The 13,115-nt window shown below is 52.7% G+C and overlaps 1 protein-coding gene across 2 annotated transcripts in view; it reads right to left on the bottom strand.

Moving 5' to 3' along the window:
• AP3D1 (adaptor related protein complex 3 subunit delta 1) overlaps nucleotides 1–12,432 on the bottom strand; it is a 42,542-nt gene extending 30,110 nt beyond the window's left edge. For both annotated transcript variants that reach the window (XM_037504993.2, XM_037504992.2), the window contains exon 1: nucleotides 12,138–12,432. In XM_037504993.2, the coding sequence (XP_037360890.1) occupies nucleotides 12,138–12,233 (96 nt within the window). In that variant the 5' untranslated portion in view covers nucleotides 12,234–12,432. The remainder of the gene's footprint in view (nucleotides 1–12,137) is intronic.
• Nucleotides 12,433–13,115: the final 683 nt, after the last annotated feature.

The raw sequence follows: 13,115 nt of genomic DNA on the forward strand, positions 1-13,115 counted from the left end.
GAAAGGCTGCCGTGTCTACAGTCCCTGCAGGGCCATGTGTGAGCCACTGCCTGCTGTAGACAGAGTACCTGAGGGCCCCCGGGGAGGGGCCTCTGGTGATGGAAAGTCTCAGACTGCCAACCCAATGGGGGCTTAAAGTAAAAATGCCGTGGCAAGGGGACAGTGGTAGGGCCAGGTCATTTTGGAGCTGGGGTCACCTGGGAAGAACACTGAGGCCCACAAAACCTAGGCAGACCAGACTGTAAGCAAGAGATACCCAGAGATGTCACCACAGCAGCCCCAGAGAGAACCCAAGCCTGCCCACGAGGTGAACGGTCACCACGGGCCACAGAGCAAGTCCACCCAGCGCTGGGAGGTTCGAGGAGCCCCCTGCCATCTAAGCAACAGCAGTGACTGCTAGACAGCCTAGCTGTCCACCTGGAGGCAGAATTCAATGGTCCGCCACCTCCCCAGACCAGGGTGGCAAACGCAAAGAAGCCCAGGCAGAAGACCCTGGCCGCAACTGCTCCCACTGACCTTGCACCCCCAGGCTTGGCTCTGGTCCCACAGCACCGGCCAACCACAGGGTCTCCCTGACCAGACCCTCAGCCTCCCCAGCACAGGCCCACAGGCCAAGAGACACGGGAGTGCTCCCAGCCATACAGTGATTTATGAATGTTTCATGATCGAGAGCTGGTCCAACGGAACAAGCATCACCATATTTTTCCAACAGGCTTCCAATTACTACATCTCCTCAGGAAGCCCCAAAGCTGGCCCTGCGCCCACATGACCCTGCCTGCAGCCTGGCTCATGACTATTAATGATTTAAAAGGGAAAGAACAGGAGATTGTCACAAGTGTTGAGAGATGGGCCTTGTCCACAGAGGGTGGGATGTAAACAGGAAGGGAGTCTGATAGCCCCTCAAATGATGAGAGAGTGTACCCCTGGGTGTACCCCCAGGCACTGAATATAGACAGAGTTCAAATAAAAACCTGAATGTACCCTGCAGCCCAATCCTAACAGCCCAGGAGCAGAAGCAAGCGTTGTTCATCTGCCTTCTGGGGGCCCAGGATGCCCTCAGCTTTCAGGAAGGCTCTGGAGCAGGCGAAGTCCACTTCCCAGGACATCTGACTTTCTACCCATCAGGGCTCCCACGAATGTCATTTAAAGACAACTGCTGGGTGGGCCTCCCTGGTGGCGCAAGAGTTAGGACTCAACCTATAAAGCTATCTGCAGCCACTGCAGCACGAGTTCAATCCCCAGACAGGGAGCTACCCACGTGGTGCAGCAGACCTCTCCTGACTTGCCTGCTGCTCCCCTCAGCAGTGTCTTTGGTCAATCTGCCTGTTCTGTTCCTCACTCTGTCTCTGGTGAATCCTCTCACCCCCCGCATCTCTGGCCTGTACCCCAGCTCTTGTATGCATAAATAAATAAATCTTTAAAAAAAAAAAAAAGACAACTGCTGGGTGCAAGGAGGCAGTGGGAGCACTGGAGGCATGTAGCTGCTGCAGGGTGAGGGTCTGGCTTTCTGTGCTTTTCTCGAGCACAGGGCAAAGCAGAGGGCAGAGTGTGGGGTGACTACATTCTGCATGTACACTCGGTCCAAATCTGCGGCCGACCTAGAGCTATGTGCGTGCAGCACAGTCCACACAGGCCCTCTAAAGTCAAAGGACAGAAATGTGCTTCAGCTGCCTACTGGGTGCAGGCAGGCAAGAGCTAGAGCTTTAGCCCAGACAAGCTAATGGCCCTAAACCAACCCTCCAGGCAAAAAAACCCAAAGCTCTTCAGATTGTAGCAAATCCAGTATGCTTACAAAGTACCATTTGCAATGTCCAGAAGAGGATAAAAAAATCTTTCAAAGTAAGAAACAGGAAAAAATAAAAAAATAAAATAAAATCACCTTCAAAAAAAAAAAAGAAACAGGAAAACACAACCTACACTCAGGGGAAGAAAAGACAGTGGATGAAGACAAGCTGAGCTACCCAGACGAGGGAACTAAGAGACAGATGTCAGTCTGACAGTTGTAACCATGCTCTCAAACAGGGGAACCTCAGAAGAACAAGGTAATATACCCAAATGAAAGTGTAGAACTGAAAAATAATTTCTGAACTAAAACATTCACTGTATAGATGGAACAGTAAATTGGAGATGAAAAGAGAGTCAGTGAATTTGAAGATAGTATAGGACTCATCCACTTTCTAAGAGAAAAGTTTGAAAGAAGGATAAACAGAGGCCCAGGCCCCAGGATTTAAGAGGTAAAAACATGTGTAACTGGAGTCCCAGGAAGGATCAAGAAAATCTTTGAAAAACAAATAGCTGAAACTTCCCACAATTTGCTGAAAGACATAAAGTTACGGGTTCAAGATGCCCAGCACCTGACAGGAAATATGAAAGAACTAAAGAGAAAAAAGCAGTCAGAGGAAAATACATGCTCTGTGCAAAGGAGTGAGGATCTGACAGTCATCGACTTGCAAAACATGGAAAACCCTGAACACAATTCCCTATCCCAAGAAAACGTCCTTTGGGGACAAGAACAGAGCCAGAGTCAGCCTCACTCTGTTCCTGACGGCGATGCCACGCAAGTGTGCTGAGCCTGGACAGAATGACCTGCTTTGACCTGAGATTCTGGGCATAATACAGACCGAGAAAGCTCTCCCTGGGAGAGCTTACATATTTATCTAAAACAGTGATATACAGGGGCATCCCTGGTGACACAAGGAGTTAAACATAACACTGTGAGGCTGTCCACAGCCACTGCAGCACAAGTTCGATCCCCGATTGGCCAGGGAGGTGACCCACATGGCAGCGCAGACCTCTCCTGTCTCACCTGCTACTTCCCTCAGCAGTGTACAGTCTGCCTGTTCTGTCACTCTGTCTCTGGTGAATCCTCTCACCCCACACCTGGGCCTGTACCACAGTTCTTGTATGCATAAATAAATCTTTAAGGGCCTCCCTGGTGGCGCAGAGGGTTAAGCGCAGCACTGTTAAGCTGTCCGCAGCCTCTGCAGCACAAGTTCGATCCCCGAACACCAGGGAGCTGCCCACATGGCTCAGCGGACCTCTCCTGGCTTGTCCGCTGCTCCCCTCAAGCAGTGTACTTCAGTCTGCCTATACATTTCCCTTTCCCGGCTCTGTATCTGATGAGTCCTCTCACCTCCCACACCTCTGGCCTGTACCCCAGTTCTTGTATGCATAAATAAATCTTTAAAAAATAATAAATTAAAAAAAAACCCAGTGATATACAAAGTTAAAGTAAGGAAGTGGGGAGTGAGGCAATGATTCTTTACTAACACAAAAGCAGTTACGTATTTTTACAAAGAAAATTTGGTCAGGGTATAGAGACATGATGTAGATTGAGAAAATTATATTAAGAACACAAATGAGAAATACTTTAAGGTATGAAGTATTAATGGCTACATGTCATTAACACTTTTTTAAAAAAGGAAACTAGAGGTGCCAGCATGATTAAATCTCTGAAATATCTCAGCCACACAAATTCACACTTCACCACAGAGCAAACAAGTACAAAACTCAGCACCTTTTTCATTGTTAGGCTTTAATTTGGAACAGAGGACAAACATATTTCACCTATGACCTCTTCGAGACTACAACCAAACAGTCCATTTCAGCCCTGGACACAGACATCTCCGCCACGGAGCACTTTCAACTGCCCTAAAAACCCTCAGTGCTCCACCTGTTCACCCCTTCCTCCACCCCTACCCCCCAACAACCACTGTCCTTTTCACTGGCTCCATACATTTCCCTTTCCCAAAATGTCACATGCATGAATTCCTCACATTATATATATTTCACAAGCAATAAGGACTAGAAGAAAAGTCAGCCTAGAAAATGTACCCTTTGGGTCCATCTAGGAAAAGCTGTTTTCTTTTCCTCTCCCACGCAATCCGTGGGTTCTTCCCACGTCAACTGAGACCCCAGCAGGGTACCTACAATCAATTCAGTTTGGCTGCTCTGACTGGAGATGCTGCAGACCCCAGGTTCAGGACCCAGTCCACAGACTGTCCCCACTTCAGACGCCACTGCAGGTTTGGGTTGTCCTGGTGCTTCCAACAACAGGCTATAAGTGGGGGTTCCCATGGCCCCTCACCTTTACCAGTTTATACATAAGAAAGGGTGTCCCAGAGGAAGAGACAGATGACAGATGAAGGGGCATACAGGGTTTTGTCCAAAGGGCCCTGAGCAGAGGAGCTTCTGTCCCTGTAGAGTTGGAGTTGGGGTGCACCTCCTTCCTGGTGTGCAGACGCTGTCACCTACCCAGACTCTCTCCAAACACCATGGCTTAAAGATTTATATTATTTATGCATACAAGAACTTGGGTGTAGGACAGAGGTACAGGGGTGCTGTGTGTGAGAGGATTCACCAGAGACAGAGTGGGGAACAGAACAGGCAGATCCACTGAGACACACTGTTGAGAGGAGCAGCGGGGAGACAGGAGAGGTCTGCTGCGCCATATGGGTCAGCCCGCTGGCTGGGGCGATCCCATCGAACTCATGCCACAGTAGCTGACGACAGCTTCACAGCACTGAGACTTGAAGCCCTGCGCCACCAGGGAGGCCAGGTTTAGGGGATTTTTATAAAGGCTTCATCATGTGAGCACAATTGATCATTAACTCAATCTCCAGCCCCTTCCCAGAGGATGGGGCTGAAGGCTGTAGGCGTTTCCTCGGGGCTTGGTGTTTCCACTGACCAGCCCCTCGCAGGAGTCATCTCACCAGGACGGAAGATACTCCTCCAAAGGCTTCAAGAGCACTGTGTCAGGAACCAGGGCAGAGAACAAATACACCAATACAAAATGCTTCTAGCACCTTCGTCACTTGGGAAACTACAAGGGTTTGGGTCTCTGCTCAGGAACCGGGAGTAAAACCCAAAATAAACCTTACTATATCACAACATCATGGAGTCCAACACTGTGCAGAGTGGGGGATAGCGAGTACCTGCATATAGAGCAAAATGTTACAGAATTCTGGGAGATCTCATCAATTTGGATCAGAGGTTCCCTCACCGGGGAATGACTCGGCTCCCAGGGGACACGGGTGACGTCTGTACTGCTGATGAGTGGGAACGCGACTGGCACCAAGTGGGTAGGGCCAGACATACCGCTCTGTACCCCGCAACACCCAAGACAGCCCCCCCAGAGTGAGCTGGCTAGATGCCAAGGTGCCATGGCAGAGCGACACTGCCCAGAACCCTCAGCCATTACCCACTACGAACAATGGGGACAGGAGGCATCCGCCTGCCCTCTGCCAGGGTGGGGAGGGGAGAGTGGGGAAGAGGGGAGTCCATCTGGGCTCACTGCGTGTGGCGCAAGACACCCTGGTAGCAAGGTCCAGATGACAGACGGACAGAACTGGCAGTAAGTGAGGCGGAGAGGGAGAGGACAGGAGGAGCGCCATAGCCAGGAGGCAGGGGCCAAGGCCAGATAACAAAGACTTAAGGCAGAGGCTGACTGGAGGCCGAGAGAGGTCAGTGTGTCAGCGCGCAGGAAAGGGGCAAAGGACAAGAGCACAGGATGGTCTGGGGCTGGAGCCACGACATCAAGTCAGCAGTGACAGCCACGTGTGGCACTGCGCTGGAACTAGGATGTGCCTGAGGGTAAATCATAGGCCAGATCCAGGCTCAGCATGAGGAAAGGCTGGGGCACAGCTCCATTTTTATAGCTACAAGCAACACAGTCAGGCTTGGGAGATGCTGGGTAGAGAAACCAGGTCATTAAAATGAATTTCACCTGGTACCACCTTTTCTAATGTGGCTATGGAAAGTTCTAAATCTAAAGTGTGGCTTGTGGGCCTCCGTGGTGGTGCAGGGCATTAAGCACCACACGATGAAGCAATCTACAGCCTCTCCAGCATGAGTTCGATCCCTGGCCAGGGAGCTGAGCACATAGCGCAGCAGACCTCTCCTGTCTCACCCGCTGCTCCCCTCAGCAGTGCATTTCAGTCAGTCTGCCTGTTCTGTTCCCCGCTCTGTCTCTGGTGAGTCCTCTCAACCCCCCATCTCTGGCCTGTACCCCAGCTCTTGTATGCATAAATAAATAAATCTTTAAAAAAAAAAAAAAAAAAAAGATGAAAGCGGCCAGAACGTGCTGAAAGGTAACCAGGAGCAAGAGCAGAATCCACGGCAAAGGCTCTGCAGAGACCTGAGGTGAATGACCATCCCACTTGCCAGGGACTATCCCAGGTTTAGCACACAAAGTCCTGGGCCCCCAAAATGCCCTTCAGTCCCAGACAAACCAGGTGGGGTCGCTACCCTAGAAGCTCTGTTCCCCTCAGCACTGGTGACATCAGGACCAGATGGTTCTGTGGGGGACCATCCTGGGTAGTAAAGGCAGGGGTAACACCCTGGTCCCACCCACTTGATGCCAGGAATACCCCAGTCCTCCCCACATGTCCCCAGACAGCACCCTGTTCTTACCCACCAGGTAAGACGCACTGGTGCTGAGAACTGGGAGGAGGGACACGGAAGCCTACAGGTTCAGAGGGGAGCAGGCACAAGGTGGAGGATCCCTGAATGATTTCTCGGTGAAACCAGGAAAAAAATACCTATGGGGGGGAGGGATTAGTTTGAGGGGTGTGCAGAGGCTGCGGAAGCCCCAGTGTAGACCAGGGAAAACTTCACTAGGAAGGCCCCCCAGGATGCTGAGGGCTGGCCCAGTGTGTTTCAGAGGAGCAGTCTGTCTGCAGGATGGATTTCTCCAGCACAGACGGGGACAGGGGGCGTGACAGGCCTGGCCTGGAGCTGGTGTCATTTGAGGGAGATGGCAAGATTGGCAGCAGGGCAGCTGTGGTGCGGGCAATGCAGGACCCAGGAACCCAGGGCCGCAGTGGACAGGAAGCAGCACCCCTTCAGCGCCAGTGGCCAAGGGAGAGGTGGTTGTGAGTGAGCTGGTTGCGGGAAGGTGAGACTCAGAGGCAGCAGCTGGGAACTGTGTGGGTCTTCTGCAGCTGCTGCAACAAGTACAAGGCGCTCGGTTGAATCTGGAGGCCATGAGTCCAAGATCAGCCTCACCAGCCAACCCCGGGTGGGGCAGGCTGCTCCTCTGGGGCTCCAGGGGAAACCCATTTCCTGCCTGTTCCAGCTTCTCGAGGCGCTGTATCCTGGACTCAGGCCCTTCCTCCATCCTCACAGCCAGAAGCACAGCCTCTCCCTGGCTCTGATTCTGAACCTCCTCCTCCCCCCTCATGAGGACCTGGGAATCCAGGATCCCCCAGACCTCTCCCTCTGCACACCTTTACCAAGTGAGGCACCATGTCCCCAAGTTCCAGGACCAGGATGGGGTTATCCCTAGGGGACATAATTCAGCTGCCAGATCACCCAGGACTTCAGGGGAGCACAACTGAAAGGCAGGAGGCCACGTCCTTCCAGCTCACAACAGAAAGACCAAGGGAGGCGAGGAAGGAGGACTGGCATCCTCAGAGGATGGGCAGCTAACTAGAGGGCCAAATGAGTCAAGAATGCCCGTCCATGCAGGTGGCTGAGCACAGCGCTATGAAGCTGTCCATAGCCTCTACAGCGCGGGTTCGATCCCGGCCAGCTACAGATGCCCACATGGTGCGGCAGACCTCGCCTGTCTCCCCGCTGCTCCCCTCAGCAGTGTATTTCAGTAGATCTGCCTGTTCTGTTCCCTGCTCTGTCTCTGGTGAATCCTCTCACCCTTCCGTGCATCTGGCCTGTACCCTGGTTCTTACATGCATAAATAAATAAATCTTTAAAAAAAAAAAAAAAAAGATTCGACATCTTTAAAAAAAAAAAATGCCAGTCCTACCCCAGGGCCCTGAAGAGCAGGCAGTGCGTGCCCCAGGGAGCAGAAGCAGGCATGTCCTCAGGGGAGGCCCTGGTGCAGTCTAGGCTTTGGAGGCAGAGGTATGTATGTAACAGGGAGCTGGCCAGCAAGCACGGGCTGTGCAGCTCAATCCAGCCCCGACCCCTGCCCAACAGAATGGGCTTAACAAGGCTGGATGTTGCTGGGAACTGCTCCCGAAAGAGGAGCTGGTGATGCAAGACTGGCCAGGGAAATGGCCGGGAATAACACGTTTAGCCAGGCTAAAGCCCCCCACCCAGGGGTCTCTATGCTAACTCACTGCTGGGAGAGTAGCATGACCTCCAGAGGACAGGGCGATGGATTATGGATCCTGCAGCAAATCCTGGGCAATTATGCCCTCAAGGCTGATGGCTGGAAACACTAAATCAGGTGCTACCCAGGGGCACAGGAAGGACCCCGGCAGCCCTGGAAGCACAAGGTGGAGGTGGCCGTAGGGGCAGCTTTCAGGAGCAAGGTGAAAATTGAGTAAAAACCAAAGCGAGAAGACCTGTCACTGACATAGCACCAGGCAGCCGCTGACACGATGTTCGTCTCTGTGACTCAAGCTGCTTATGAGAACAGATTTGCACAGTGCTTGGGCCCAACAGAGTAAACTGAGGCATAAAACAGCAAAACACCAGAGGCCACTTATATACCCATCTGAGGAGAGTGGCTAAATCAACCACACTCAGGAGGCTGCAAAACACTGTGGGGGTATGTCTCGTTGACAGTGGCTGGGGAGACCGCCACACGCGGTGACACAGTGGCGCACAGAATCACCTGCGTCCCCTGCATGCACGGACGGCAACAGTAATGTCACAAAGGTATGGGTATAGTTTCACAATTTAAAAAGATTAAGAGAAAACACATCCTTCAAAATATGCAAAGTGTCGTGTCTGTGAGAATAAGATGTTAAGTCACTGGATTTTTTCTCTGTCATATCCGAGGTTTTGAAGCAAGGCCACCACCAAGTGTATTGCCACCTTCCTGCTGATATCATCCTCGCTGTATCTTAGGATTAACAGACATTCATGTATGAGCTAGACCACTGTCAAACTTTTGACTCATTTTAAGAAATATACTCTCCACATTAACAATACAATACAATACAATACAATACGCACACGCAGTTAGCCACAGACCCCCCAAGATAACAGTTTCAAGAAATGACAGTTCCAGGACCTTCACGCAGACTGGAAATCCCAGTTTCTTTTTAACATAATCCACGGAACTGAATGCACAACCCACTAAGGGGTCACAGGCAGCAGTTTTGAAAGGGCGAGGCAGACGATCAAGGCATCTGCACCCCACCTCACAACAGGGAGCTTTCCCAGGTCATCCAGCTAAACAGCCCCAAAACTTGGACTAAGGTCTCCAGTCCTCACACAACATGACTTCACTACATAGTGCTGCCTTTCTACCCACTTTAAAAGTTATTGCTATTGGGCCTCCCCTGGTGGCGCAGGCGGCTGAGCGCAGTGCTGTGAGGCTGTCTGCAGCCTCTGCAGTGCTGTTTCGATCCCAGCCGGCCAGCGAGGGACCCACATGGTGCAGCAGACCTCTCCTGTCATGCCCACTGCTCACCTCAGCAGTGTATTTCGTCAGTCTGCCTGTTCTGTTCCCCACTCTGTCTCTGGTGAATCCTCTCACCCTCCCACGCATCTGGTCTGTACCTGGGTTCTTGTATAAACAAATCTTTAAAAAAAAAAAAAGTTATTGCTATTATGAAAAAATGCTCATCATCACTTATTATGAAGGAAATGCCAAATGGAAACCACAATGAGAGTCTACCTCACGCCCCTGAGAATGGCCCACATTAAAAAAACTGGCAACAACAAATGGTGGGGAGGATGTGGAGAAACAGGAAGCCCCTCCACTGGTGATGGAAATGTAAACTAGTCCAGGCACCATGGGAAGCTGTGTGGAGGTTCCTCTAAACACTAAAAATGGAACTACTTTAGGATCCAGCAGTTCTATCCACTCTTGGGAGGGTACCCAGAGAACACAAAAGCACTAACTCGAAAGGAAACCTGAATGCCCATGTTCACTGCAGCACTACTTACAGCAGCCAAGACATGGAAACAGCCCAACTGCCCCCCAAACAGGTGACTGGATCAAGAAGATGCAGTCTACGTACACAATGGAATACTAGTCAGAGATCAAAAAAGATAAACTCATGCCATTGGCCACAATGTGAATGGAGCTGGAAGGGATCATGCTAATAAGTCAAACGAAGAAAGAGAATATTGGATGGTCTCACCTATAAGGGAATAGAGGGACACTGTACAAAGCGTCAGTTAAAAGACAAAACTGGCAAGCTGACCATAGATCTAAGGCATCCAGCCAGGGAGGGGGAAGGAAAGGGGTCAAAACAGGGGAGGGAAGAGCACAAGGGACTGTGGGGATGGATCACGGGTGCTGTGGTGGTGGGAGAACTATGGGGACTACACCTGGGGGAGGAATCAAATATTGTTAAAAAAATAAATACATAAACAACAATGTATGAAAATAAACGAACTTAAAAGAAAAAGTCATTGCTAAGTCTCACTTCCAAGTGGCTGCGCCGAAGTTTCAAGCTAAAATTTATTATAAAATGTAAACGTGAGGGAGCAACAACACCATAGCAGCGTGCACATACTGTGCAGGAAAGCACTGTCAGCCGTCTCTGCTGGGGTGGGGGGCGCAGCAGCACATCAGTCTTATTTTAAAAAGAGTGTGGACCAGGAGGCTCTCAGCTGCACTCCCACAAGGAGACCTCCTGGCAGAGGTGATACTTGAGTAAAGACCCTTCTGATGCGGACACTGACAAACTGGGCATTGTCTGGAGGAAACCTGAGCCACTGGAGGCCTCTCCCACCTCCAGTGTACCCATTCAAGGGGCCCCAAGCCCATAGGGAAGGCATCCCTTGATGAAGAAACCCGAGTTCATTGGGACTGCCCAGTGATGCACCCTAAAAACCAGGCACTCAAACTGGAGTCTGTTTCTCCTCTGGGTAGTTCAGCCTCAGAAATCCTAGAGTCAGCTGCTCAGTGATACCCACGAAATGGAGGGGGAAATGAAATCAGTCAGTACAAAGAACTACGGGGGTGTAAGCATATTTCAAATTTGCTTAGCCATGTAAATAAAATCCAAATCCATCAATAAAATCTAAATCTGGGCCAACCAGACACTCTTTCAGCTCAAAAAGCTGAAGATCTGGACTTGAGCTAGCTACACATTATAACCACGCCTGCCCGCTAGGGAGAAAAATGCACTGTAGCCAGAGAAGGGAAGGGTGATGGAAATTAACAAAAATAACCTAATTACATTTCAGCAAAGTCAGGCCCATTCTGAAAAAGTGCGACCCAGTGGCAAGAACTCAGGTTCCCTCAGAGAGACGCTGGCTGAGGGTCTCCTCCCTGCAAAGTCCTGAACTCTGGATTCTGGGCTAACTGACCAGCACCACTGAGGGGGTGGCAGCATCTGGTTTGGACCAGCTGCCGACGCAGGTGCTCTCCTGCAGGTGACTGGGTACCTACTGCTTCCACTGCGCAAGTGTATGTATGAAGCCGGGGACTTGGACCCACTAACTCCCCGTTCTAACTCTTAATCACAGGTTGGGGGTGGGAAGGAAGTGCCCACCATTAGTTTTACTTCCAGAAGACCCTCCCCGAGCTTAAGCTTTAGCGTTTCTAGTTGAAGTCTGGCTTGCACGTTCCAGGACCCACCTCCAGGGCAGCCCCTCTTTCCTGAGGGAATTGGCCCAGGAGGGCAGGTCCTTTGTGGCCCAGGCACCCGGGAGCAACCTGGACGCGCACTTATCCTTAGGGGATTTCTCCTGGGCGACATGGGGTCCCTAACCAGGAGTCCACTCAGATGCCTGGAGCGGGGTCTGGGACCCCCCGAATCTGGAATAGATGATCCAGAAACACACTCAGTGTTGCCTCTTGGAGAAGGGGTTCTGCAAAGTCTCTTCTGGCACCACCCACAGGGTGGGGGAGGCGGCTCCCAAAACCAAGAGGATAAACTGAGACTCCAGGAGGGGGGCCACCGAGCGGGACACCTGGGAGGATGCATTGTTAACAGCGGGCGCCCCCCACCCCCCGGCAACCCGATCCACGCTAGGGGGAGGGGCAGAGAACCGCAGCTCCGGGCCTTTGGGGTTTTATCCCGGGGCGCCGTCGGCCACCGGGCTTAAACTCAGTCTTGGGGAGGTGGGGAGTGTGCGACGCCCCAGGCCGCGGGCAGGCAGGGCGCAAGGCGGGAGCCGGGCCTCCGGGGCTGGAGGCTGGGTTCACGGGCCGGGTCATGGGTCGGGGACCGGGGCCAGGCCGGACCCGGACGGCGCGCCGGGTTCACCTCGTCCTCCTTGTGGTTGCGGATGCCGCGCACCAGGTCCTGCAAGTTCTTGTCGAACATGCGGTCGATGCTGCCCTTGACCATCTTGAGGGCCATCGCGGCGGCTGCGGCCGGGCTGGAGCCCCGGGAGGCCCGCGGCCCGGCGCCGTGCGGGGGCCCAAGAGCCGAGCCTGCAGCCCGGGGAGCGCTGCGCTGTTCGGCCGCCGCGGGAGAGGAGGCGCCCAGGCCAGATCGGTGGCGGGTCTGCGGGCGCCGGCGGCAGCAGCGACCTGCTCGGAGGCCCCGCTCCGCTCCCGCTCCAGCTCCCGGTCCCGCTCGCGCCGCGCCGTGCCGTTCCGCTCGCAAATGGCGGACAAGATGGCGGCGGGTCAGCTGACGGTGGCGCCGCGGTCCGGCAGGCCAGTCCCCGGAAGCCCCGCCTCCTGCGAAGCCCCGCCCCACCACCTCCGGGACACCACGTTTCCCTGACGACGTCGGATGGCCCAATAGAAACGCGGACAACGCCCTCTGCTCTCTTTCTGCCGCTACGGCTCCGGCGCGGGGCTCTGCCTGCTCATTGGTCCGTGGCATCCAGAGCTCCACCCATTTCCTCGTTCCGGGTTCTAGCCACGCCCCAGAATCCCCGCCTCCCAGCCCCGCCTCCGGCGAGATGACAGATGTGGGCGGGGCCTCTGTGGGCGGGGCGCCCACGTGGAACTTCTCGCTCAAGTTCCTGGGGGAAAGAAACCAGCTCCGCCTATTTTATATCTAAAAGCTTGGTCCTTCATGAAAACCTCTAAAGCAGATTTTGCGGTAAACATCCTGTTTATCCTCCACGTCTTACGGAATCCTATAATATGGACAGGGATTAATATATCCACCTGAAGAAACTGACTCTCCTGCAGTCATTCATTCAACAACCGTATGTTGAAGATCTACTATGTGCCAGGCACGGTGTGGGCGCTGGACACACGACAGAGTGAAATGCGCTGATGAAAT

The sequence above is a fragment of the Talpa occidentalis genome, unplaced genomic scaffold (genome assembly GCF_014898055.3).
Source record: "Talpa occidentalis isolate TD23 unplaced genomic scaffold, MPIMG_talOcc4v2.1 talOcc4.12, whole genome shotgun sequence".
Taxonomy (NCBI): domain Eukaryota; kingdom Metazoa; phylum Chordata; class Mammalia; order Eulipotyphla; family Talpidae; genus Talpa; species Talpa occidentalis.